Source organism: Alternaria arbusti (assembly GCF_024043155.1).
Source record: "Alternaria arbusti strain BMP 1465 chromosome Unknown scaffold_5, whole genome shotgun sequence".
In the NCBI taxonomy this organism is placed as follows: Eukaryota; Fungi; Ascomycota; class Dothideomycetes; order Pleosporales; family Pleosporaceae; genus Alternaria; species Alternaria arbusti.
The window spans coordinates 190,361-216,552 of NW_026249945.1; the positions used below are offsets into that span (position 1 = coordinate 190,361).

The 26,192-nt window shown below is 53.0% G+C and overlaps 10 protein-coding genes across 10 annotated transcripts; 6 read left to right on the top strand and 4 right to left on the bottom strand.

The window, feature by feature from the left end:
- Window positions 1-429: 429 nt before the first annotated feature.
- Window positions 430-2,147, top strand: J4E86_004563 (uncharacterized protein; the record flags this gene model as incomplete). The annotated part of the gene is made up of 2 exons (XM_051445101.1): window positions 430-570; window positions 621-2,147. 2 exons carry the CDS (start codon window positions 430-432, stop codon window positions 2,145-2,147), a joined length of 1,668 nt encoding a protein of 555 aa, XP_051303198.1.
- A 672-nt stretch (window positions 2,148-2,819) lies between these two features.
- On the bottom strand, window positions 2,820-4,234 carry J4E86_004564 (uncharacterized protein; the record flags this gene model as incomplete). The annotated part of the gene is made up of 5 exons (XM_051445102.1): window positions 2,820-2,948; window positions 2,998-3,582; window positions 3,638-3,725; window positions 3,808-4,060; window positions 4,135-4,234. The coding sequence occupies 5 exons, from the start codon at window positions 4,232-4,234 to the stop codon at window positions 2,820-2,822; spliced, it is 1,155 nt and encodes a 384-aa protein (XP_051303199.1).
- A 473-nt stretch (window positions 4,235-4,707) lies between these two features.
- J4E86_004565 (uncharacterized protein) lies at window positions 4,708-5,398 on the bottom strand (the record flags this gene model as incomplete). Its single annotated transcript, XM_051445103.1, has 2 exons — window positions 4,708-4,768; window positions 5,028-5,398. The coding sequence occupies 2 exons, from the start codon at window positions 5,396-5,398 to the stop codon at window positions 4,708-4,710; spliced, it is 432 nt and encodes a 143-aa protein (XP_051303200.1).
- An 804-nt stretch (window positions 5,399-6,202) lies between these two features.
- On the top strand, window positions 6,203-7,201 carry J4E86_004566 (uncharacterized protein; the record flags this gene model as incomplete). Its single annotated transcript, XM_051445104.1, has 1 exon — window positions 6,203-7,201. The coding sequence occupies one exon, from the start codon at window positions 6,203-6,205 to the stop codon at window positions 7,199-7,201; it is 999 nt and encodes a 332-aa protein (XP_051303201.1).
- Window positions 7,202-7,398: 197 nt separating this feature from the next.
- On the bottom strand, window positions 7,399-8,472 carry J4E86_004567 (uncharacterized protein; the record flags this gene model as incomplete). The annotated part of the gene is made up of 2 exons (XM_051445105.1): window positions 7,399-8,177; window positions 8,337-8,472. 2 exons carry the CDS (start codon window positions 8,470-8,472, stop codon window positions 7,399-7,401), a joined length of 915 nt encoding a protein of 304 aa, XP_051303202.1.
- Window positions 8,473-12,499: 4,027 nt separating this feature from the next.
- On the top strand, window positions 12,500-13,525 carry J4E86_004568 (uncharacterized protein; the record flags this gene model as incomplete). The annotated part of the gene is made up of 1 exon (XM_051445106.1): window positions 12,500-13,525. One exon carries the CDS (start codon window positions 12,500-12,502, stop codon window positions 13,523-13,525), a length of 1,026 nt encoding a protein of 341 aa, XP_051303203.1.
- Window positions 13,526-14,845: 1,320 nt separating this feature from the next.
- Window positions 14,846-16,366, top strand: J4E86_004569 (uncharacterized protein; the record flags this gene model as incomplete). The annotated part of the gene is made up of 2 exons (XM_051445107.1): window positions 14,846-15,487; window positions 15,551-16,366. The coding sequence occupies 2 exons, from the start codon at window positions 14,846-14,848 to the stop codon at window positions 16,364-16,366; spliced, it is 1,458 nt and encodes a 485-aa protein (XP_051303204.1).
- Window positions 16,367-16,911: 545 nt separating this feature from the next.
- Window positions 16,912-20,688, top strand: J4E86_004570 (uncharacterized protein; the record flags this gene model as incomplete). The annotated part of the gene is made up of 5 exons (XM_051445108.1): window positions 16,912-17,109; window positions 17,221-18,537; window positions 18,616-18,676; window positions 18,819-20,612; window positions 20,663-20,688. The coding sequence occupies 5 exons, from the start codon at window positions 16,912-16,914 to the stop codon at window positions 20,686-20,688; spliced, it is 3,396 nt and encodes a 1,131-aa protein (XP_051303205.1).
- A 1,360-nt stretch (window positions 20,689-22,048) lies between these two features.
- Window positions 22,049-22,390, top strand: J4E86_004571 (uncharacterized protein; the record flags this gene model as incomplete). Its single annotated transcript, XM_051445109.1, has 2 exons — window positions 22,049-22,104; window positions 22,234-22,390. The coding sequence occupies 2 exons, from the start codon at window positions 22,049-22,051 to the stop codon at window positions 22,388-22,390; spliced, it is 213 nt and encodes a 70-aa protein (XP_051303206.1).
- Window positions 22,391-23,520: 1,130 nt separating this feature from the next.
- Window positions 23,521-24,382, bottom strand: J4E86_004572 (uncharacterized protein; the record flags this gene model as incomplete). The annotated part of the gene is made up of 2 exons (XM_051445110.1): window positions 23,521-24,151; window positions 24,201-24,382. 2 exons carry the CDS (start codon window positions 24,380-24,382, stop codon window positions 23,521-23,523), a joined length of 813 nt encoding a protein of 270 aa, XP_051303207.1.
- Between the last annotated feature and the right edge of the window lie 1,810 nt (window positions 24,383-26,192).

Genomic DNA, 26,192 nt, shown 5'->3' on the forward strand with positions numbered 1-26,192 from the left:
ATGCGATATGGGCCTTCTTGGGGGTGGAGGATGCAGGGCCCGGCGAGCGGTCAAAAACAGAGCTGCGGGTGTGAGGGACGCGGGCGTCGAGGGAGCGTGTGGGGATGTCTCAGGCAGAAGCGACCGGGTGGCAGGTCTGCGATGTTTGTACGGGAGGGGGTGCAAACGCGGGACAGCGACGGGCATTCCTGTGTGCGTGGTGAATGCGGAGGGCAGCTCGGTCGGGATGGTGTAAACTGCGCTCTGAAGCGGGTCGACGGCCGGGAGAGGCCCTGAGGCTTGCAAATGACCGCACTGCCCTGCCCCGGGCGGTGTCGTTCTGCCGCCTGCATCACCCAGCTGGGCCTAGCGCGCGTCCGCCGTGAAGCGTCTCCACCAAAACTTTTTGACGAGCTTGCTGTCGCCAACACCAACATCTCCATTGTCGCCATGGCCAAGTCAAAGGACAAACGCTCGGCTAAGACTGACGCGCCCAAGAAGAGCCACAAGTCAGAAAAGTCAGACAAGTCCCTCATCAAAGTCGACAAAAAGGCGTTTGACCCGGCGCTAGCATCGCTGTTTGCTGCCAGTGTACGTTGATCGCATGTCTGGGCTAAAGTGTGATTGCTAATAGTTTTCAGGCCGGACCTGTGCAAGCGCCTTCAAAGTCACGGTACCAAGCGCGCGAACAAGCGAAAGCGACCAAAAAGTCCAGCGAAGGTGAAGACGAAGGCGATGCGAACGATGCGGAACTGAGCTCGGCATCCGAAAGCTTGCCTTCCGACGATGAGGACGAAGAGGAAGACGAAGATGAGGACATGTCAGATGCTAGCGACGACGCTGAATCTGAAGACGAGGCCGCGCTAGCAAAACTGGGTGAAGCCGTACTGCACGGCGCAAAGGAAAAGCCAAAGAAGCGCAAGCGCGGCGACAAGGAGGAGATTGAGGATGCATACATGCGCAAAGTAGCGCGCGAGGAGGAGAAGGAGGAGGAGCAAAGACAGAAGAAGCGCAAGACCGAAGAAGAGGAGGACGAGGAATCTTCAGACGAGGACGACGAGGATGAGTCTGAGGATGAGGCAGATGAAGGCAAAGACACCAAGGACGCGGACAAGGCCGAAGACATCGCAATTCCCAAGCATGAGTCGCTGATGGAGAAGACCGACGAGAGCGCATCCGAGGTGGAGAAGGCGTCCCGCACTGTCTTCCTGAGCAACGTCTCAGTCGAGTGCATAAGCTCAAAGCCCGCAGAAAAGGCTCTCAAGAAGCACCTGGAGTCCTTCATACCCGACCTCGCCGATAACAAGCCCCCGCACAAGATTGAGTCGATACGTTTCCGATCAACGGCTCTCGATCCCTCGCTACCCAAACGCGCTGCCTTTGCAACCAAGGACATCGTAGACGCGACTACCAAGAGCACGAACGCATATGCTGTTTATACGACCAAGGTAGCCGCAAGAGAAGCTGTCAAGAAACTGAACGGCTCTATGCTGCTGAACCGCCACCTCCACGTCGATTCACTAGCCCATCCCATGAAGGTTGATCACCGCCGCTGTGTCTTCGTCGGCAACCTTCCCTTCGTAGACGAGGAGTCCCAAACACCCGTGGCAGAGGGCGAGAAGCCAAAGAAGAAGAAGGCCGCCTCTGACATCGAAGAGGGTCTCTGGGTACACTTTGGCAAATGCGGCAAAATCGAGAGCGTGCGCGTAGTCCGCGATGCCAAGACAAGAGTCGGAAAGGGTTTCGCCTACGTCCAGTTCGTAGATGAGAACGGCGTCGAAGCCGCGCTGCAACTCAACGAAAAGATGTACCCACCTATGCTCCCTCGCAAACTCCGTATTACACGTTGCAAAGCGGAGAAGAAGAACAAGGAGAAGCCGAGAGGCCCACCGCCATCCAAGGCACCTAGGCCGGGCGGCAACCCTGGTGCCGGTTACAAGCAGAAGTTGACTGAAGAGCAAAAGTCGATGCAAGGACGTGCTAGATCGATGCTGGGCAAGGTCGCCAAGGTACAAACCAAAGAGGGCTTCGTGTTTGAAGGCCACAGGGCGAGTGAGAGGCAGGGCAAGAGCGGGCTCAAGTTCAAGGGCAGCGGTGGCCAGAAGAAGGGTGCCAATGGACGCAAGAGCAGAAGTGCGGGCTGGAAAAAGAACGGTGGGAAAAAATAGGCGGGCCTGCGTTGAGCAAACATTCTGCTATTCACGATATTCAGCCTGCGAGCATCGGAGTTGTCTGGTTCAGACAGCTACCGTCGCGTTCAATCGAAACATTACATGCGCATCTTTACCCCGGACCTCCCGTGCCTCAATCTAATCTGCGGATCTGCTGACTGACGAAGATGCTACTTGGGAGCTTGGGAGGTGACTAACATGGGTGTCGCAAAGCTGGTATGTGAAGATGTTAAGCTAAGGATACGTTGGCTTGCGAAGATGATGACGTAGGGGTCGCGAAGCTCGCGCGTAAAGAAGCTCACGTTTGAACTAGTGGCTAAGCAAAAAGGTGCGTGAACTTAGTCTCGCGACGGAGAAGGGTGCAGAGAAAGAAGAGAAGGACAGGTGGTAGCTTGACATGACACGACCAGAGCGGAGCGCGAGTTGTAGAAATGCGGGCATAGCTACTCAGACAACGCAAGACATATAACAACATCTACATTTGCAGGCACACCACACAGGCTGTCTGACGAGGAGAAGCGACTCATCCCCCGATCGAGACGACTTTACTATCATACAGAAATGGGAAGGGAATTTCTGATAAGTATGTGTATCCATTTAACATGATCCTCGTTGAGTGTGATCTTCTCTTAGCCAGCTTGCCTTGCTGATACTATTTTGGATCAACATTCAAGATTTATCCAAACTCGAGTACACAAATTTCTCAAACTCGGTCAAGAGCTCGATAGCCTTTTCATCTCCGGTTGGTACAAGCTGAGAGAGATACACCCCGGCGACACCGTTGCTGAGGTCGATCCACTATAGTTTGATGATGAGCCAGAGTCCACATTGACAGTTGAAGACTTACCCAGTAGCAATTCGGCATGCCCGACCAGGTGAGTGAGTTCGCTCCACGTCGTTTTGGTACTGCAGTGATGTTGATCAAGCCTCCAATCCCAAAGCTGACAGGGACGTTGTCTGGGACAGTATTCCAGATAGCGTTACGGGACGGCAATGAGTATTCGGCTGGATCGAGGCCCTTGGTTGTCTCGAGCTGAGGCTGGAACATCTCCTTGACAGACTCGGGCCGGAGCAGCTCCCCTGTCAGGACACCTTGGTATATTTTGAGCAAGTCGTCCACCGTTGCGAACAGTCCGCCCCCTCCAAAATCTGCCTCAACCTTGTCCGGCCAGTAAGGCTGCTTCTGTTCCTGCAACCTCTCACCCACTCGCTCCCAGACTTTGACCTTTCGAGCTCGCGTCTCTTCTCGCTGGTCGGGATGGAAAGTAGCGTCATTGGCAGACACGACGTCGAAAATATGGCGTTGCATGTACTCGCCAAGCTTCATGGAGGTGATTCGTTCGACCAAAACTCCAGCCCAGTCAATGCCAGGCGAATACATCCATCGTTCACCGGGTTCAAACACGAGAAAGTGGTGGGGGAACTTTTCTGCCTATAGCGCTTGGTGGTAAGCTAATGGTATTGGCGAGCGGGGTGAGCCGGCTTACGACAGATGTGGGAGGGCCAGGCAGTGGCTTACCCTGAAGCTCTTCGTAGCGGGTCAGGAGCGGATCCATGAATGTATAAGCCATGCCGCTGGAGTGCGTCAACAGTTGCCTGGTCACCAACATAATATGTTAGCAAAACGTGGTAAGCCCTTGGACATATCAAGACTTACCGGAGGGTGATAGCCTTCGTTGCGGGCCTGAAGAGGGCTTCATTCTCTTCATTGAAACCGGTCAGAATCTTCGGATCTTTCCACTCGGGCAGCACTTTGGCGATATCGTCTTTCAGGTCTAGTAATCCTCTCTCGACGCATTGCATTACAGCAATTGTAGTCACCAGCTTGGTGGAAGAGGCGAGCCAATGTACACCATTGGACTCCGCGTCGTCGGATTCCTTTTCAAACGCCTTCATGTAGCGAAAAGAACCTTTTGATCACGTCTGGTCAGCAAAACAGAAACAAAACAAGAGACAGGGAAAGGTGGACTCCTAGGTACCATACCATTTTTGCTGATGGCGCCAAATGTAACTGGAGGGATAGGCTGCTTGTTTTCCTCAAATCGATGACGAAGAGAATTGAAGGTTTCATCGAAAGAGGCCATGGTTGGAGGACGTTCTCGTGGTAAGAAGAGGGTTTGATTTCTCTTTATCTTCATGAAAAATTGCGCAGTGCTGTCCCGTCTTATACTGTGCGTGAACTTCATTGGCTTGGCTTCTTGCGCACAGCCCTGGGCGTTGCATAAGTGGCTATTGAATTATTGTGCGGAGGTATGCTAGTAATATTGGCCCGATTACTGATCTAGAGCGGAATAAACCCACGGTCCGCGACATGGGAAGCATGAAATCCATATCAACTTCAGATACACCAGTCCTGACGGACATTGTATTGGTTCTTTGTCCTGACAGCACTAAACCGCGAAACGATCAAGCGGGGCAGAAGGATCACTTCGGTCTAATGACTCACTCCGGAGCTTCTCATGAATCGGGTCAACACACATAACGGCATGATGATTACGAACCACCTTGGCAGATCGCCACCGCTCATGTCATAGCCGACTTGATGGACAGCATGAACCTAGACCGCGGCTATCTCTTCAATGGTTTCGGGTTTGGAAGAGGTGAACTTGGACTTGTGCCTAGAGACAAATCAGGTTTCGTTCAGGGCGTAATGGTCTGATACCAGCAGAGGAGCTGCAAGAGATAGTATTGTTTAGGAATATGCTCGCTAAGTCTGGTCGTATCTTGGTCTCTACCTCCTGTTCAGCTTCCAGCCTGTATCTACTCTGGACTCATTAGGCAGCAGCTACATCGCTTGCCATCTTCAAGATAGCATCCTTTTCGCAGAACTCCACCACCCTTTTGACCTTAGATCCATCCTCATTAAAGTACAAGAACCAAGCACACTCAGAAGGGTACGTCTCTCCACTGCTCCTAACATACACGTCGGATTTAGCTGTAAAAGCGGCGCGGCGCGCCTCCGTGTCGATGATCAAATTCGACATTGTGTTATCCTTGAACAGCAATACTTTGATGTCATTCCCGAAGAGGTCCTGGAAACTGGTCGTGTCGAAGAACGAGTCTGTTGCAAGACCGAAAGCTTTGGGTACGGATGCGGGAAGTAGGTGACGTGTGCAGTCGGCTGTAACGTCGCGATTGATAATAGAAGCGTCGCTCTGAGCTCCGCCTTCTTCGAATGCAGATAAGAAGGCCCGAGCTGTTGCCTCAATTTGTTCTCTGAGGTTCGGTGTGGAAGGAGTTGAGGCCATGTTGGAGGACAATGGTAGAGTTTCGTGCGAACTGAAGATGGAGGCGAAGATAGTGGAAAATAGTGGAGATATTGACTGCATATTGGGTTGCACTTGACGCCTACTTATGTTTCGCGCGTACCTAGGTAGCATCAACGACTGTCTACCTCAAATTCCCGAGGTCGCCAACAGTCCTTCGCGGCGGTACACGTAAGTCCATGACTTAACGCCTTCCTTTGGATGATGCTTACTTATCAAGAATAGATCATATCATCTTGAGTACTGCCTTCCAAGACCTCCGTTGAGGGTCGACATCAGAGTGCGATGACATTTTCTCTCGTTTCGGCGTAGTGCGTTTGAGCTACGGAGGATCTTCGGCCGTACCTGCAGTCTAGCTCTAGCTCCACCCGATGACATTATCACCCTCTTCAGCCTAGCTCGCAGCTTGGGGCCGAAGCATCCACACAGCCTGAATGATGCGTCTCCTTTCAAATCAGCAATTCGAAGGTACCGCACCTGTAAACTAAGCCCAGATTTCGATATGAAGCGGCGGTGTGAGCCTTCTCTCAAGCTTATCCCCGAGAAAGCATACTAAAGCGTACGGTGATTTCTAAGTCGTGCCTTTCTTGAGCGACGCTGTCTACGAATGAGACCAAGATGTCGCGTACAGAGCTTGGGTGAGTTGAGTACATAAATGATTCATTTGCCCCTCCTTCCGTCCAAACTCAGAATCCAATCCCTCAAGATCTTATCAATCCAGCTTACGCCATCTACGCAAGTCATATCCTCTACCTTTATCCCTCCCAGCATCCCGTCAACACAAGAATGCCTCATTACGATGAAGCTCATGCTAAGCCGAATGGCCCTGGCGATGCGCGCCCAACAGCCTTGCAGATCATCAAAGACGAGAACCTTGAGAACAAACTCAAAGGTGAGGTCATTGTCATCACTGGTACCTCCTCTGGCATCGGCATTGAAACCACTCGTGCCCTGGCCACCACTGGCGCCATTCTCTTTCTCACGGCCCGAGACACGAGCAAAGCCCAATCCGCCCTTGCTGATATCCTCGAACCTTCGCGTATGCACATTATCGAGATGGACCAGGCAAACCTCTCTTCCGTACGTGCCGCCGCCGCCGCCATTCTTAGCAGGACTCCTAGAGTCCATGTACTCGTGAACAATGCTGGTATTATGGCAATTCCCGACTTTCGCCTTACGGCAGATGGCCACGAACTTCAATTCGGCACAAACCATCTGTCGCATTTTCTGTTCTACAAGCTTCTAGAGCCCGCTCTTCTCGCAGCCGCCTGCTCCAGCCGCCCATCTCGTGTCGTCAGTCTCGCTTCCTCAGCGCACAACGTCTGCGGGATCAACGACTCCAACAACTACAACTTCCAGAAAGACCATTACGACCCCAGCGTAGCGTACGCCCAGTCAAAAACTGCAAACATATACATGGCCAACGAGATTGAGCGCCGCTATGGCTCGCGCCATCTACACGCCACTAGCGTCCATCCCGGCCTCGTTCAGACGGGGCTGACGCAGCATATGCCCCCGGACGCATTCAAAGGTATGGAACATTTGTATCCCACCATGAAGAGCGTCGAACAGGGTGCTGCAACATCGGTATGGGCGGCGATCGGCGAAACATGGAAGCACAGGGGCGGCAAGTACCTCGTCGACTGCGCTGTTGCGGAGCCATACAAAGAAGGCGATGACAAGTACACTGCGCTTGGTTATGCTCCGCATGCTTACGATGTGGAGAAGGCGGAGAGGCTGTGGAACGACTCGCTCAAGCTTGTGGGGTTGCCGAGTGATGAGTGAGCGTTCAGGAAGGGACAGCAGTGATAACCCAGTGTACAATTAGACACATGATACAAGTTCTATGAATACATCCATGCGCATTAGCACACCGTACTTGATGTTCTCACCCGCCATGGTTCTTATTGTGAAATCGTGATATCGAAGATTGCACTGGTAGATCATGCTCGATTCGCGTTGGGAGGCGTTCGACATATCGACTAATTTTCCATCAAAGGAAGACGCAAAGGTTCTTCTCCCCTCATCAACCTCCAGCGGTTACTAGATACAAGCAAATCGTCGCATCCCTGTACGGCCCATGACCACTTAGCCAGAAAGCCAGGGGTAGCCTCCCAACTCTTCATGTCGTGCGGCTCACCCCAAACAACGAGTCCCTTGCGACCCGCAGTAACCTCATCCTCATCACGTCCTACTACTGCGGTCGGCGGTATCGACACGACCTTAGGGTCAGAAACTCTGATAGCAAGAGGCGTACCTCGTCGCTCTTGCATTGGCGTAGCACCCATGAGCTCGCCAATGAGATCCTGCAATAGTTCCCAGGGATCGAAGAGTCCCTCATGCCTGATGAGGTTGTCGCGCACTGAAGGAAAAGGAAAGAGGTTGATCCAGAAAGAGTGCAAACGCTCTTGCTGGATGCGAGTCGGGAAGAGTGAAGGAGGTATATTGGGATTCAAGGGATAGATGTTCGTGTCGTCGATGTAAGGAAGGCTGATGGGACATGTGGTTGGGGAAGGAGGCATATCGTTTGTCCACCCTGTAAGAAGCGCGTTTAGAGTACGCTTGTTTGAGACAAAGGCTCGGAAGACGTTGTATTGAACTAGGTGAAGGAGGTGGTCCGTAGAGAGGGGAAAGACCATGGACGGGGGTGTTAGCGTAGTGGGAGCTTGACCCGGAGTGTATGTAGGCGGCTTCCAGAGGTCTACAGTGCGATCAGGAATGGATATCGATGCGTTGATTGCCACATCTTGAGCAGTGGGCTCTGTGGAATGGGATTGGCTTTCGTCAACTTCATCCAGGCGCCAGCGCTCAATTTGGAATGGGCGCGACGTCTGAACAGAAACTGGGTTTTGCTTTTTGTTTCGCAGTCCTTCATCGGAATGAGCTCAGCCAAGAGCGTGATGCTTAAGACCAAACTCACGATGTGCCCTTTGGTTCTTTCGGTTCTGGACTTTCCTGCGCTGCTTGTTGGCCTCGGCCTCGATGTTGTTGGGTTGATACTCGACCCTGTTCGCTTCGCTTTCGGCTGGAGGAAGTGGGGTGACGAAGTGGTCCATGATTAAGCGTTAAGAACAGCCCGTCTTGTGTTGATGGTTGGTTGGTTGATTCCTACACGGTTACAGCCGCGAAGTCCGCAGCTATGGCCTGTTGACAGGCGTAGCGGTGCGGAGATTGATCCGCGCCGCCCCACTTCATTCGGGCAGCTTCAACCTCGAGAGAAGAGGTCGGTTCAACAGCTTCCACTTTGAGCAGGACACTCTTGTGTTGAGACGCGCCGCCAGATCATCAAGGATGACCCCAACGTCAATACACCAAAGAAGCCACCATAGATCAAGATCACAAGGGCCGTATTCGTTGTTACGTATGTGATAGACGACTAAGGCATCGAGGAGATGGACCTCGACATGGAGCAACTATGGGAGGAACTATTGGTCCAATGTTCACCGAGCAAATTTCTGACTGCGCGTATGCGATCTGCTTTACGTTCGTAGAAGTCTTTTGAATTAAGATGTCTAGCGCATATACACTTAGCAAACGGGAGAGACTTCAGACGAAACACAACCTTGTCAAGAATTACCGACGGACCGCAGATGCATGAAGCATGACATCAGAATTATGATAAATGGCCACATATTTGCCAGGTTGGTCACCTCAACACGGTTTGTGTGCTAATCGTCGAATATTGTGCTTTTTGTAACCCTTGTAAGATTTGGCAATCAAAGGTGCCCGTGAAACCTTGATAAGTTTATCGCACACCGGCAGCCATGGACTGCCGTGTTCAGTGGCGGTTCACGTGCAGGAGCAACTAAATTACAGGCCGGTAAGCCCCCATCTTCTGGTAACGGCCATGACTGGTGTTGCCACGGTGCGGGAACGCGGGCGCAATGGCGAACGTCTGGGGGATCTGCGATGGGGCAGGTGCTAATCGCACATCAACGACTGCAAGAGCCGCACTATGTAGCAAGATTAAGATGAAACGAGTGTAGTGACGCATGCGTCAGGCACTTCACCGATGTTCCCTTGCCAACTCGCATTGGTTTCATCCGGGGTGTGCTGACGATAAATGCCTGATCCGAAGAGGAACGCGAAACGGACGGCTACGGGTGTCCGGATAAGCCCATGTGGAGCAGTTGAACTAAATTCTAGCAAGAACCCAAAATTACACCACTGGTTATTTCGCTATCGAGGCAAAGATTCGGTATTCATGCTGTAAAGAGTGGAATGAAGCGTGGTGCGGTAACGACGAGTTCTGCAAATGCCGACTTCCTGTGAAAGCCCTCGTTTGTTGCACACCAAGCTTGTGGTAAACGAAGGATGAACGCGTGGAGGGGATCATGCACGTCAGCGGAAGATGTAACCTGATTAGATTAACATGATGAGCAATCGAAACTGATACGCTGCGTTTTAGGGCTGGCAGATACGTAGCCGAGCTGGATCGGTACGGTTCTGGTACTTGGGATCACACCTCGCGTAAATGCGACGGCATGAGTGAGGCTTTTGATTGACTGTCGTGGAACCTGGACAAATGGAATCACATCATCGCGGTCAGCGTCCAGAACAAAAGCAACAACGGCTATTACTACCCAAGCTACCCCCAACATGCCGGCAGAGGTAGGGTGTCATTAGAGTTAACGGGTTTGCCGAAGCAGCACGAAGCAAAGATCCGGGCAAGGAGTTAGTGCCCCTTACATCCAAGTAGTGGTTGCATTATAGATGACATCCGTCTTCAGCCGCGGACGAAAGCACATGTTAGGGATGGGCCGAAGTATCAACAAAGTGGTGTGACTTGGCAGAGCGGCCGAGCCACTGTCGCGGGCCCGAGGCGTGGAGGTTAGGATGACGCAGCGATGTGCGACACAGGAGAAATCGGTGGCTGGTTTTCAGGCTTACCGGTCTTGAGACCAGGGACGATATGCGTCTCGGCTCGAAGAGCCAGGTTCCCAGTCCAGCTTGAGCATTTCCTTTGTTTTGTACAGTTTTTCCCGTGCGAAGCAGGGTCTGACGATCACAAGCTTGGACGTCGAAGTGGAGGCTGGGTCTGACTTTGGCCCACTTGCATCTGCATTCTGTTGTGCTTACGCTACAGCTGATGTGACGGCGGTGCACATATGCAGGTCTGAAGAGAAGGGAAGAAATGAGGTTTGCTCACGTGGTACTCCATGACATTGAGCTATCCAAATCATGTTGGATGGGTTCTTGAGACGGAGGCGAGACAGGAACTGGGCCAATAGACGTAGGAGGCGGCTTTTAGTCGAGCGCGTCCAGACGTTGAAGGGCTATGGAAGGTAGCTGCGCAAACGACTCCTTGTTCGATGCGGAGCGTTCTGCTGGGAATTGCTGGGAATCGCTGTGGTGGGTTAAGAAGCTAGAGCTCGTTCAGAGTTTGGCGCCTACAGCCCCGACGGATCATCCGTCTGGGGGCACTGGGCGCAATTTCGACGGGGCGCCAATCACCCGCGATATGCCAGCTTAGCTGACGCCTGCAGTTGGCTATACACCAAATTGTCCGATTGTTTTTTAGGTCGCGTGAATTGTGATTTGTCTGAACCAGGAAATTCGATATCGCAGCGCGTGTGAGGGGAGGAGGATAGTCCCGGGCGGCGCGGAGGCTGGAAATGCACGTGCCTTCTCCACGAGCGTCACGGGTCGGGTTAGCCTCGGGCTCTTGCATCTCAACCCCGCTCGAATGGCCTACACTCTGCCATCATTCAGTATCAACGTGAAAACTCGAGAACGAAATGGGGAGAGACAGATGCGCGCACTCATCTGTGTCGTTCCGTCTGGGAAGCGGCATACCGTCTCGTCGTGACGTAGAGAGATGCCGTGTGTGGCTGCCTTAGACTCACCAGGTATTAAGCGGGTCCCTGCTCGCTTAGCGCGTTGGGCAGGCACGAATAGAAAGCGTCCTCAGCGCCTGCCCTCGTTCCTTCCTCGACGAATCATTTTTCCCTCACTAAAGTTCGCCATCTTCATCTCACTCAAGACGTGTTTGCGCGGACTGGCGCGCGGAACACCACAAGAATACACCCTAGCTTCTCCGCAGCTCCCAAGCTTGCTTTGCCTCCAAAAGGCACCGCCTGCTCTCGGCTCTCAGCAATTCGTCAGGCCGGACTCAAGACCTGTCTGCATCTCCCACCTGGGCAGCCATAGAACGGCAAGCAGATCACGGGATCCAATCTTCCTGCAAGACGCAAGCACCTGTAAGTCCACTCTGTCGCGCTATGCAACTCGTTATCACCATGTCCGACGATCAAGTCCTTTCGAGCGACGGCGCATCGATTCAGACACTCCCGTCGCCGTCGCAAGACTGTATTACCGTCACTCGCTATGCTTCTCATTTTCCTTTTCGGCTTACAGGCATGCCGCATGCTCTGGTGCTACACATTCGCGCGCCTTGCCTCCACTTCACATGCTAGAGGCTGACGTCGCATTCAAGGCAACACAAAGCTCACCAAGCCTTTTGTATCCCGCGTTCTGTCCGCTACTTGGACCACGCCGTTGCTAAAGCTGTCATTGCGCAACGACAATATACATTTGTCCGCTCGCTGGTCGCCCTAGACTTCAAACCCGAAGAGCATTCAGACCGGCAATACGACCTTGACGCCCGCCAACTGACGAAACAAGGTAAGCGCACTAGCTCACCGCGCATGCATATGCCAGCGCATCATCCCTTCCAATCGCCCACCCCGCCAGCACAGCGTCCAATGCTCTTTTGATTTGGCTGACAATCATTGTAGGCGACTCTCATCTTCCTCTCGTGACTGGTGAATACCTGCAACGGCTCTTCCCCACTACTACGGCGCGGGCCTCTAGAGTGCAGCTTCATCCTCGACAAATCGCTCCATCATTTGTAAACGCGCACTGCCCCTCGACGTCCAATCACCACTGCTGCGCCTCAAACCTGGAAGCTAAAGCCGTGCGCTCTAGCGAATTCGCCTCAAGCACGCCTGGCCATTGACAGCGCATCAAGTATCGGCCCTGCCGCGACGTGACCGCCTGCCTGTATTACGCGCCTCAACTGCGAGCCTCTCGCTACCTCGTCTTCACGCAAATAGGCCCACAATCTACGCATTGTAGACAGCCATGACCGACTACGCACAATTCCACGGGCATGCGCCCGCGCCCAACCCGCAGCAAATGCAGTTCGGACAGCAGCAGTCGTCTCCGATCCTTCCATCAAATGGAAACTTCGCGCATAACGGCCAACCACATCCCCAGCACCACCCGCAGATGGGCTTCCCTCAGCATCAGGCCTACATGGCTGGTATGCAAAATCCATACATGCCCTCTCAACAGCAACAACACCAACAGGCTGCTGCGTTAGCTACGGCTGCTGCTGCAGGACCAGCCGGATACTACGACCAAACCGCCATCTCAGGTCAACTAGCACAAGACCCACGCGCATCTCCACGCATGTCAGTATCCCAGATGAAGGGCGATGGACGCGTCGCTCCACGATCGCCGACAAACGTTTCCAATGCGATGAACAACGCGCTCCCATCTCAAGTTCAGATGACCCCGACTCAGATGCAACAAAGGCGAATGAGCACTCAAATCAGTAGTCCTGCGATGCAGCAGCCACAGCCTGTCATGAACCATGGCGGCCCCAGACCCTCCGTCCCTCCGATGCCCCAGCAATCGCAGCACCAACAATCGCCTGAGCTTGTCGCTGGAGGTGCACAACCAGAAGAGGCGCCACTCTATGTCAACGCGAAACAATTCCATCGCATCTTGAAAAGGCGTCTCGCGCGACAGAAACTCGAGGATGCACTGAGGCTGACATCCAAGGGTCGAAAGCCATACCTACACGAGTCTAGGCACAATCACGCCATGCGCCGTCCCCGTGGTCCTGGCGGTCGCTTCTTGACCGCAGAAGAGGTGGCTGCGATGGACAACGCAGCCGGAAAAGGCGAGGGTGAAGAGGGCAACAAGGAAAACGCGTCCATGCCTCCCAAGCCTGCCAGCTCTGGCCCCAAGCGCAAGGCATCATCTACACAACTCAAGGGAACACCTACCATCAAGAAGAACAAGGCAGGTGCCGTGCAGCGTCACAGCACGAGCGAAGAGGATGAAGATGAGGACGAAGACGATGGTGAGGATGAAGGCTAGGCTCTCCTCCCGCCTGGGCCTCTGCCTACTTCCGTCGATCTGATTTCTATACCCTTTTAATTTCGACACCTGATCTTCTTGAGAGTTCCTCCAAGGAGCTCCCCTTCATTTCACGACTTACGAAGCGAGTGCTTTTGGGACACCCGGTTGGTTTATGCATTTTACCCCTGTTGTCAGATTAATGACACTTTCACACACAAATTGTCTTATCAATGGACTGGGTCGGATTCGGGTCACACATAAGGCAGGGCGGTCGGAGCATACGGCACTCACTCGGATGTTGGGAGTTCTGTTGTTACTTCCTATTTCTCGTCTGCTGAATTGTGGACTATCCTTTGTATCTTTTCATTATCTTTTTTTCTTCTTCTTGTCTTGTCTGTTACGATCAATACCCACACTCGCTATCTAGCTTGGCGAAGATACCCAAACCACTGGCCAGGAGAGCCAGTGGCTATACTAGAAAGGGTCTTCCTTCATCGGAGAAAATCAATATCATCCCATTCCCCCAGATTGGATTTTGCGAATGCAAACTGATGTCGCATCCTTGAAGTTCAAGTTGTACGTGACAGGCCACCTCACCAATTCCATGTATGACTTTGTGGTATATCACATCGTGCGTGAAACCGACCTGTCAGGATCGAGTTGTGTTCTCGGGAAGTGTGTGATGTGTATCACAGTCGCATGGCAAAGTCCGATGTTCGCTCAAAGACTGCAGGCGTCTTCTTGTTTACGGCATTTGGACAGCATATACCGGCTTACCCAAGACTGAGGCTCTGTCTTGCTTACTAGAGCTACGCCACTAGCGGTGTCTACAATCTGTGTCGCATTCAGGAAGATGGCTAAGTGAAAGTATACATTATCTTGCAAACAACTTACTTACTAAAATACAATAGTGTGCATGCAGCAAACCTTGGAATTGCGACACACATTCTGACCACCCCCGATGATGCCTGCCTTTCTGTGTCTCAAGTCCATCTATCCGCAACGTCAGCCTCTCGCCAGACTCGGACGGCGCTTTGACATGCCTGACGACATGTGCGACAAGTAAGTCTATGATAGCCGCATGTAGATCTCCACATCAGCGGCTTGGTCATTGCTAAGTAATCTGCTGCGGAATTATCGTGCGGAACCGCGCCTCGGTAAGCAACGGAGCCCTGGAGATCTGCACCTGGGAAAGTGCGGAGCTTCTGCAGCCGGATAGGTACACCAATTTGGATTGTGCTACGATAAGCACGTTCTGGCTACTTCCATAGGCGACCTACATGATGGACTTTTCGTCGCAGACTCCTGCTACCCCTCATCCCTCCCAATCGCGAGAACATGAAGAAGAGTGCAACCAGCCAACAGTCAACGGACGAGTCCATCCGAGAATTACACGACCAACAGCACGATGAGATTGACGATGGAGAAAGAGATAGGATTGAGGAAGAGTGGCGCAACAGCATCCGCCTAAAGGTCGACCTTCGACTTTGCAGCATTGCTGGCATCTTGTGCTCGCTCAATCTACTTGACAGCGGCGTCATCTCTAGCGCATCTGTCACCTCCATGCTCAGCGATCTGGAACTAAATGTCGGCAACAGATACTCTGTTTCTATATTCATCTTCACGATCGCGAGCATTGCCTTCCAGCTACCATCGACAATCGCTGTGCGCACCTTCGGACCGCGTATCTGGTTTGCCTTCATCACCTTCTGCTTCGGCATCATCACACTGTGCACAGCTTTCGTGCAGACATGGCGACAGATGATTGCACTACGCATTCTGCTTGGAATAGCTATGTCGGGAATCTACCCAGGCTTAACGTATCTCATCTCAACATGGTATACACGGAAAGAGCAACAGCTTCGCTTTGCTCTGATGCAGAGTGGCGAAGTCATTGTCTTGGCAACCGGTGGCATCGTTAATTTCGGACTCAACCAGCTTGACGGCAAGTATCTCAAGGGTTGGCAGTGGATGTTTGTTGTAAGTGATCTCCGTGTGCGAATTGATGTGAGACAAGTATTGACCTCGTACACCAATTTTTAGGTACAGGGAAGCATCACTGCGTTCTTCGGTATTTTGACATATTGGTGGATGGTCGACTTCCCAGAGCATGCCCAAAACTCTTTCTACTTCCTCACGCCCCACGAAAGTGCGTTGGCGTCTTCACGAATCGACAACGACAGAGGCGATGTCAAACCCGACGACTTCGCATGGTCTAAAGTCTTCGTTCACGCCAAGGATCTAAAGGTGTACGGGTTTTGCACCCTTTACTTCCTGCAGAACCTTGTCTCGACATCGCTATCCTACTTCCTGCCTATCATTTTGCAAGGCGGCATGGGCTTCTCTTCAAACAAAGCGATTTTGCTATCCGCACCACCTTACTACTACGCCGTTCTTCCCGCTATCCTGTCCTCGATCGTCGGCGACAAGTTCCAGCTGAGAGGGCCTATCATAGTTTTCAATTGCGTTACTTTGATTATAGGTTTCTGTATGCTGGGTTTCTCGGACCAGGTCACTGTGAGATATATAGGCACCTACTTAGCTACCGGAGCGTATGTGGCGAACTGGGCGGCCATGGCGACGTACCAGGCGAACAACATTGTCGGCCAGTGGAAGAGGATCTTCACTGCTGCAATGGTCACAGCTTTCAACGGCGCCGGCGGTATTGCTGGAAGCTTCATTGTGAGAGCACCAGAAAGTCCAAGGTATATGACGGCCATCTGGGTCAGCATAGGAAGTCACATCTTGATCATTGGAGTGGTGGGAGTGTTCTCGGTGTTTTTCTACACGGCGAACAAGCGGCAGACTAGGGGGAAGCGTCTCCTAGAGGGAACAGAAGGTTTCCGGTTTACGTACTGAGTGAAGTGCGGAATGTGGTTGAGCTAAGGCAGACGCTAAGAAATATCTACTCTACCAATACCTCGTGATGCCTGGCTCTGGTTGAGTTCATGTAGTCTTTTGAACTGGTCATGCAGGAAGTCGTCCGCCGGCATGCTTGACAAGTCGCAGGAACATGGGATGAAAGCGGGTTGACGTCGTCGGTGGGGACGACCGTATGGGACAGTTGGCTCGTGCTGAGTCCTCACTTGCATCGTCGACCCAACTCGCAGCTGCCTCACCACTTCCGCTGCTACAGCACGAGCGATCTCGCAGTCCCGGCCTACCGCCTTAAGCAACCCGTTCTCTTCGAATCTCGCTGTTTTCTGCTTCTCCAGCTGCTGGCGCCGACTTGGTAGCGTCACGCAGCTTCCCCCTGTCCAGCTGGCCCCTCGACCGGGCAACAGCACCCCCGTGGCCCTCCGCCGAGCTTATGCGCATCGACGCCGGCCGTACACACCTTCAGTAATCTACTTCACCACGCTATACACGCTTTTTGAGACTGCGCCGCACGTGTAGCCGCCACAATGGTGTTCCTCGGCATATATCGCGCCATCTACGACTATGAGCCCCAGAGCGACAATGAGATCGCCCTGAACGAGGGCGACATCCTGATGGTGCTGGAGAAGTCGACCATCGACGCCTGGTGGAAAGCAAAGAAGAAGGGGCGCGATGGCGACGAGGAAGAGCCCGAGGGCTTGATTCCGAACAATTACATTGAAGAGGTATGCTGCGCCTCACCCCGATGACAGCCCAATCCGCGTCGCAAACCATGCCCAACGCTGCACCAGGCACTGTGTGGAATGCTGCAGCATAGAGACTGATGATACGTACAGGCCGCCCCAGTCGCACAAGCCAAAGCCCTCTTCGATTACGACCGCCAGACGGACGAGGAGCTCTCGTTCAAAGAGGACGCCGTCCTAGACGTTTACGATACCACCGACCCGGACTGGACGCTGGTGGGAGTCGCAGACGACTATGGCTTTGCGCCCGCGAACTACATCGAGCTCACTGAAGAGGGAGCCGCGGCAGGAGCACCAGCTGCGCCATCTCCCGCGCTGCCTAGTCGCCCGCCCATGCCACCAGCGACCGACTCTTTCGACGACGATCAGCCGCCTACTCCAGACACGCCTCCACAACCGAGTCCGGCTGCGGCCCTGGCTGGCATCATACAGAAGAAGTCGCAAGAGGCAGCACCGCGATCGACTATTTCTCCTCCGCCCAACGTAAGCGCGCCTCCACGGCAGCAACGACGCGTGCAATTCACCCCGGAAGAGTCGGACGAAGAAGCGCCAGCACCCCGTCTTCCCCAGCGGCCCGAGTCCGAAGTCTACTCACCTCCGCCTACCCAATACGCACACGCGCGATCCCCGTCGCCCCCAGTCAGATCGCCACCGCCCCGAAGCGTCACGTTCGACCAATATGATCCTCCGAGCAGGGACGAGCAGCCCGCGACACCCATGTCGGGGTCGGGATACCATCTGTACAACATCTACGAGTACATTACACAGCCGGGCAAGAATAAGAAAATGCCAATCACCCTGGGTGTCAACATCCCGAAAGGAATGATCATGATTGCACCCGAGAAGTCGCGCGACGGGCCGCAACAGGAATGGAGTGCGGACAAGATGGAATACTACTCGCAAGAAGGCAAACACATATTCATGGAGCTGAAACAGCCAAGCAAGAGCGTCGACTTCCACTGTGGTGCTAAAGACACCGCATCAGAGATCATGCTCGCCCTTGGTGAGCTTGCAGGAGCAGCCAAGAGCGCAGGACTTCGCGAGGTACTTGCTGCTGGTTCCGGAAACTCCAATGTGCAGAAGAAGGGAGTTATGCTTTTTGACTTCATGGCACAGGGTGATGACGAAGTTACCGTTGGTCTCGGCGACGAGATCTTAGTCCTCGACGATTCCGCAAGTGACGAGTGGTGGAAAGTCAGGCGGCTGAAGAACGGCAAAGAGGGTGTGGTTCCAGCTAATTACGTTGAGGTCACAGAAACCGTCCCCATACACGCTCCCGCAGCTGCCATCGCCCGATCGGGAACCAACGCTGGCCGATCCGTCGTCGAACAGAATAGGCGGGAGGAGGAAGAGCTTGCTCGTCAGGCTGCGAGACGGAAGAAGCCAGAAAGTGAGGCAAGGAACGATCAGGTAGGCCCTGGCCTGCACTTGCCTTCGCGTAACTCTAGTCTTATGCAAACAAACGTTGACCATCGTCGTACTTCACAGAGATCAAGCAAGCGCGAAAGCTCCGCAAAGGACTCGAGTTCAAAGTCCGGCTCCAAACCAAGTCAGTATACAGCAATTTCACTACTTGAGTTTCTTGATCTGTCTACCGAAAAGGGTTCTGCGCCGTTCGTGGGCGCTGAACATCTACCTAGTGGGACAACAGAACACGTATTGTGTACAAGGATGCTGACCAAATTTCTTAGATTCCGCCAAGGTACGCACTTGGACCGACCGATCCGGATCGTTCAAGGTCGAGGCAGAGTTCATTCTCATCAAGGATGGCAAGATCCACCTGCACAAAGTCAACGGCGTCAAGATCGCTGTACCTGTCACAAAGATGTCAGTAGAAGACCTCGAGTACGTCGAACGCGTCACAGGCGAGTCTCTAGATGACGACAAACCCCTATCGGATTTGAAGAGGAGGAGCATGCAACAGCCTCGCGGGAAGGACTCAGGTCCAACCGGTATTTCCGTCGAGAAGAAGCCGGAATACGACTGGTTTGACTTCTTCCTCAAGTGTGGTGTCAGCCCACAGATCTGCGAACGATACGCCAGGGCGTTTACCAAGGACGAAATGACTGAAGAAAATGTTCCAGACATCACTCCTGGGCTTCTACGTACACTGGGTCTCAAGGAAGGTGACATTCTCCGTGTGACCAAGCACTTGGACGCGCAGTTCGGAAGAGATAAGCGAAGTGTTAGCTTTGCTGAAGAGGGTGGAGAGGGAGCTTCTGGTGGACTGTTCTCAGGTCCAGGAGGTGCACTGAGAAACAACACCCGAAAGGGACGTCCTGCACCACCGGTTGAGACGAACGATGTCGTTGATCCAAAGGCGTTTGAACCGAAGTCCGACGACACCGTTAAGAAGCCCGCGGACGGGACGTCAGCAGCGACATCTGACAAGACAGCGAATGGGTTTGACGACAATGCGTGGGATGTCAAGCCGTCCAAGTCAACATCTGACAAGCCTGCATCTCCACCTGCAGCACAAGCCCCTGCTGCAAAACCACCCCAGCTGACTGGATCCATGAACGATTTGTCTCTTCTAGACATGCCTGCACTCAAGCCTGACGAGATCGCGCAGCCAACGCCTCCTGCTCCAGCACCTCAGCCAGCACAAGCACCTGCTCAACAGCCTCCAGCACCCGCTCAGCAACCACAGCCAACAGGCGCTACTCCTACCCTTTTCGAGCAGGTTGCAGCTATCAAGGCCCTTACCCAACCTCACAACATGGCCCCACCGCGCATGCGCCCACAAGCTCCCCAGCAGCAGGGTCCTGGAGGTCTCATTGCTCCACCGCCGCAGCGTTCTTCCTCTGCCCCTCAGAACCCACAACAAAGTGCTTTCGGTCCCCCACCACCCCTACAACCTCAGCTCACAGGTTACAACCCTAACCTCATGGGTCAAAACTCTGGACAGGGCCAAGGCATGCAGGGTATGCCACCAATGCAACAGCAAATGACAGGCTTCCCTCAGCAAAATGGCGGTTTCGGATTCCAGCAGAACGGCATGATGCCTCAACCCACAGGCTACAACCCCATGTCCCCACCCCAGCAGCAGCCAATGCAGACTGGCTTCGCCCAATACCAACAGCAGCAGCCGACTGGCTTCCAGCAGCCCATGCAGACAGGTTTCCAGCAGCAGCAGCCACACTTCACACAAGGCTTCGGGAATGGCAGCCCTTTTGCCGACCCACCACGGGCACCTTTCCAGCCACTACAGGCTCAGCCTACGGGGTACAACTCGTTCCAACCATCGCCGCTTAACCCCCAGGCGACTGGCGTCAACCGCTTCCTGCCCCCGGCCCTTGCGCCACAGCCGACTGGCTACATGTCGAACCAAAGCCCGCCGCCTGTCCCTCCCATGCCGCCAATGCCCCAGGCGCAGCCTCTAGTGCCCCAGAAGACTGGCCCACCACCGACCATCAAGTTTGGTGTACAGCCCGCAAAGAAGCTAACGCCTCAGCCGACGGGGAGGGCAAACCTTGCCAATGCCAGTAAGTGCTCAAGCAAACATCTATGCAATCCTTCTCTAACGATTAACCAGCACCCCAAAACCCGTTCGGCTTTTAATCTCACCTGTGGTGGCTGTTTGTTCTTTCGCACCCCTTTGCTTACCTATGGGGCATTCACTTAATTACCCTGCTATTGTATATGTACATAAGTTCTACCGTGCCTGTTTGTTGTTTGGTGGAGTGGGTTCGCAAGGCTCGATAGCATTCTTCATCAAGCCACATAGCATTTGCTTGCACTTAGCACTCCCAATTACCTGCTTCGTATTGCCCTCATTGCTAGCATTTTGCCCTCTGTAGCCATCTCTTCAAATTGAGTGAACCTTTAGTTCAGATGTTGACGTGGTACTATCGGTCCGGCAATTGTGTGGTCTAGACTGCGGCTGACATGCGTGGCGTGATGGCTGAGTTGCTCAGAGGATTGGCGGGGAGATACAGTCTCGATAATACGTGAACTTTTGCACGTCAACTAACCTTGGAATACTTCTAACAAGGCATTGCGATAACAGACATTGCACACGTTACATGTGCAGGACGAATCACCCCTGTTCTCGAGCTGTCGTTCACCCTTGGCGCGAGGCAGATGCGAGACCAAGCCTTTGCCAAGTAAAGCTTAGCCTGACACATCAGGTGGCACGATATCCCTGCGATGCATGTGTGGCTGGCTAGCTAGCAGGCCGATTCGATGTCGTATCCACGCAAAACCGCGCACGCGTCTGTGGCTCTGCTCATCGACTGATGCCAGACCTTGCACACACCGTAAAGTACGTGGATAGACCTCGGCCAACTACATCATCATCGCAGCTTCGGACATAACTCAGCCACGCCTTGACATCCCCCGATATCGCGTTGGCACTGTCAAAAAGCATGACAAGCATCTGTGGCGATGACGAAAGCCCACAGCATGTCTCGCGCCCCCGGCTTATTTGCGCCAATAGCCCGGCGCACAGCCGGGCAGCGAATGTGGCTCATGCTAACTAGCTCAATAGACCGGCCGAGTGATGCGTTGCCCTGTCCGCGTGAGAAAGAGGGCGCGAACGAGCACGCTGCAGATTAAAGGCGGCGCATCCCCTCCCCGGACTGTAAGAAGGGTCCACTATATTTCCTCCAACCGTATACTCACCTTACTTCTGACTTCACTTTGACCGTTGCGCAACGACTTTGAACGGTGACGCGGGCTTTTCGCAAGCGAGAAATTAAGATTCGGACGGCTTCTCGGCGAAAGCTTGGTTTGGGGATACGAGACTCGGTTGCGCGACTGCTGCTTGCCTGATTCACCAGTACCGGCTGCCTTTGTCTTACCTCCATCATCGACGAACGAACGAGCAGTTTTGCGAGCACGTATCGAATCAATCACGAGCGCGACTCTTGATCCGCAGTTCCCATTCTTACGAACATCTCAAAGGCCGTTTTAAATCAACATGTCGAACCAAGGCTACTACCAAGGCGGGCCTCAGCCTCAGTACCCACAACAAAGGTACGCTTCCTACAACCGTCCGCAAGGACTGGCGCTATCGCGCAAAGCCGCGCGCACACCCAATCTCCCTTGCGATCGCAAAAGACATCTACGTAGTCGAAGAGTGAACAAGTGCTAACTCCATCACAGCTACGGTCCCCCAGGCGGCGGCTACGGCCAACCCCAACAATACGGCGCTCCACCACCACAACAGCAGATGTACTACGGTCCCCCGCAAGGACAATACCAACAGGCACCACCACAACCAAAGCAGAAGAAAGACAGAGGATGCTTGGCGGCTTGGTAAGTGGGCACGATATACTCGTGGGTTGAACTTTGGCTAACGGAAGACTAGTCTGGCGACGCTGTGCTGTTGTTTCGTGTGCGAAGAGGGTTGCGAGTGCTGCGCTGATTGCTGCGAGTGTGCGGCGGAGTGCTGTTAGACGGAGAACGTGGAGTAGCTGGATGGGCCAGATGGGGTGTTGGTCGGCACTGGTATTGAGTTGAAGGTGCGCATGCGGAACATGCGGTTGGGTTGTGATGGCATGCGCATGAACTCTTGCCGTTTTCCTTCTGTTTTTAGTATACCTGACCGCTTCTGGTCTTTCTTATCGTATTCAATCCACGGCTTGTCTATTCTGATGAGGCAGGTCCAATTCGAGCCCGTTTCCTCGATATATGATGGCAGAAGTTATTCGCATTCGTCTCTTTTGATGGAATTACTTGGCACGACGAGAGATAAGTCCAGGATCTTGTTAGTGCATGTCCTTCGTCATCATCGGGAGCTCCAAATCTCACTGCCGGTCGAGGTTTGGTGAACGATGTGCGACAGCGCAAGCACCTTCCTGTTGAAGATTCTAGTTTCTTGTAGCCACTCCACCCACCTCAAAGTCCCGACATCATGTTCTACCCTCTTTCTCGCCATTCGACAACCTTTCTCCCGATCTATAGCCAGAGACTTACTCTGCGCAAAGGTCTGCGCCCTCAACGAAAAAACACAAGATCGGATCGTATTAGATTGGGTGAACGCCCATGCAAATGAAACAAACGCTGGAACAAACGCTGAAGAAAAAGCTGCAACAAATGCTGATAAATGGAAGAAGATACTTACCCAGTTGGTCGTATCTCGATGATCGTCATCTTCCGAATGGGTGTTTGGCTCCAGGAACCTGAGCGTACAATGGCCAGATGAATTATGCGTCTCAGAATGCCAAACCGGTGTGGTCGATACGCAACTTCTGCCGGACATTGGTCGTGAAAGGTCGTGTGCACTAAATGCAGGTCTACGTAGTCAGTGTACATCTCGTAGGCAGTCCATGCAAGGACACTTACCGCAAAGTGTTGTGCGGGTCTTAGCAAAGGCATCGTTCCCCAACATCTTAAACAAATTCTTGAACAGCGGCTGGCTGCATATAAAGTCGCCACAACCGAACGTCCTCAATAGTGGAGGTAGATCAAAGAATTGGCGGACCCACTGTACCAGTCGACCTCAATTCCATCACCCTCCTTCTTCTTGACTTGGTCAACGAACCTCTGCTTAGTGTCGCTGAGAGGCTCCCTGGTAGGTACTGTATGAAACCAAGTGCTAGTAACGATACATTGGCTCATCTCAGCCATCTTGGTGTGCAGATTTACTCTCGCAATACCCGGGAACGTCTGTCGGAGAAGTTTGCGGAAACCATCTTTGTAGAGGCTGTAGTACCCGAATGGCATGTCCACTGAGACGATGAGACGTCTCTGGCCGAGTGGGCGGCCCAGAATCCATCGGTCGCATGTGTCCAGATTATCGAATCCGAAGTTGTTCAAGCTGTAGACCATTGCCGATGACTCAACGTACATTTGGCGGCATACTTTGGGAACCGCAAAAGTGGGTTGGACAAAGCTGGACGAAGTATTCGGGCCTTTGGTCAGAGGGTGCGTGACGTGTGTGAGCCTAATATCCCATCTTCGAACGCACGAGTAATCATGGATGTCGACTTGATGATAGCCAACAGCATACTGCCAGATCTTGTTGCGGATCTCCGCCGGAAGACTGAGAAGCGGAGACTGAATGGAGTTGGCTTTGGCGCTGTTGTGCGTTAGCTTTCATAGGAGGCAGATCTTGGAGTCCCATCTACATCTTCATCAATTCTGAGCGAGCAGGAATCTCGGCTTTCATCAACCCGTTCATGTACCTGCGACCAGGCTGTTTGGGCTTGCGGACTGTGGGACCTTTCTTCTTAACGACCTTTGTACGTTTCGAGGAAAGCGTTTGATCTTTCGGCGCCGCAGAGCGAGCGGGCAGTTTGGGTGAGCCCATACTTGAGGCTCGATATGGTCTTGTTGGGTGTAAAGAGAGTGTGTGGTTGAAGGAGGGGTGACTCAAGAGAGCTTGATAACTGCAAAATCGGAGACGTCCGCATATTGGGCGATGAAATGAACGATGAACGATGAGATATGTGCGAAGATTGATCGAGATGAATTATCTGCTTTGGGGCTGGTGAAGCCCGTACATGACCAATATGAAAAGTGATGGTGAGAGGAACCAAGGGCTGCTGGCGCAGGTAACTAACGCTTATCTCACCACATCTCGAAGGTATCTGGCATGATGGTTGCCGGTGATACAACTACCTGCTTTCACATCAGTGGATAATGCGAGTCATGCTGCGTGCGTATAGTGTCCACATCCTCATCTGCGACCTGTGAAAGTAACGGACGCCACGACTCTTCGCGCTAAGGTCAGTGAGGGACAATTCATCCATCGTGCCGTGAAACTCTCTGCAATAAAGCTCTTGGATATCTAAGCGGGATTTCATGCAGGGCTTGAGATTGGAGAACCATGATTGAGCGGTTGAAAAGACTTCGGTGGAGGCATCTTCAGATGTAGTCTAGCCATTTCTGTATCAATATGACGTCAGGGAACTTACTTTCTCTCACCTCCGCACCTGGGCAGAACCCGGCCAGGTCTATAAAATACAGTAACGACAAATGCGTTGTGCTGTAACCACATCTCATTTGTAACCCCCTTTCGGCAGTCATCGCCGTATCCAATCCTTTCAGACCCCCCGGAGGATATTTGTCCCAGCAACACCGACATGTGTGTACTCAGTAACGACAATCTTCAGGCCACTCCTCTCCCTTTGCAACAGTACTTTAGTCCTCTCCTGAATGTCCTGCTCAATCTGGTCGGCCAACCAACCATTCATTTCGCTAGAAAACCGGGCGTTCCATAGGTCGACGTAAAGCACCTCAAGGTGTGGGAATAGGTCTGTGAATCTGCAGGACTGCTCGAAGTATGCTCGTTCAAAAAATATTGGACTCTTTAGCACCTTGATTTGCCGTGACTGTATGGGGAGGCGGCTTGATGTCCAGATTCTCAGGGCGTTCATTGACGTGAAGCCGAAGGAGTTCAGGGCGTATGGTAACAAACAAGTCTCGTCGTACATCTGTCTGCAGACAAGCGATAGTAACGGGTACGACTCCGCTTCTTTATCTTCTACAAGCGCCTTGTTCAGTCCCCCGTAGCAGATTTGTGTTCTCAAGATGATATCCGCAGTCAGGGTGTGAACAACAAAATCGCGTATCTGCAGACATGGCTACTGCAGGACCATGGTGAAGACAATGTTTCGTAGTTCTGCCGGCAAACGAAGGAGTGGCGACGCGCTCCTGTTTCTTTCAGCACTTCCGTGAATTAGTTTTTGTCACCGCGGGCGCATCGTTCATAGCTCACATAAGGCAGACAGCCAATTTGCTTGTGTTGAGGAGACCATGTTCTGTGAGACCCAGCCGTGCATGGCTCTCGACTGTGTCGACCTCTTTACAGAGGCGCATAACGGGCGGATGTCGACTCATAACGGGCGTGGTTGTATCGGTAAACGGGAGAGGGGTGTAGAAGCTCCACAGAAAGGGTACGCCGGACGCTGAGAGTTGCTACGGGTTTATGCGAGTAGGAAGCGACCCATAGATGTGAGTGTGCGTAAGGCACGCTAACGACACGCTAGGCCTTCACACTCTGGCGTACTTTCTCCGCTTGTATTTGGGGAGCTATTTGCAGTGAAGCTGTTGTCCAATACAGTATTAATAGTACAAGACATTGCGAAAGTTTTGGCATCAAGATAATCCTCTGCCTT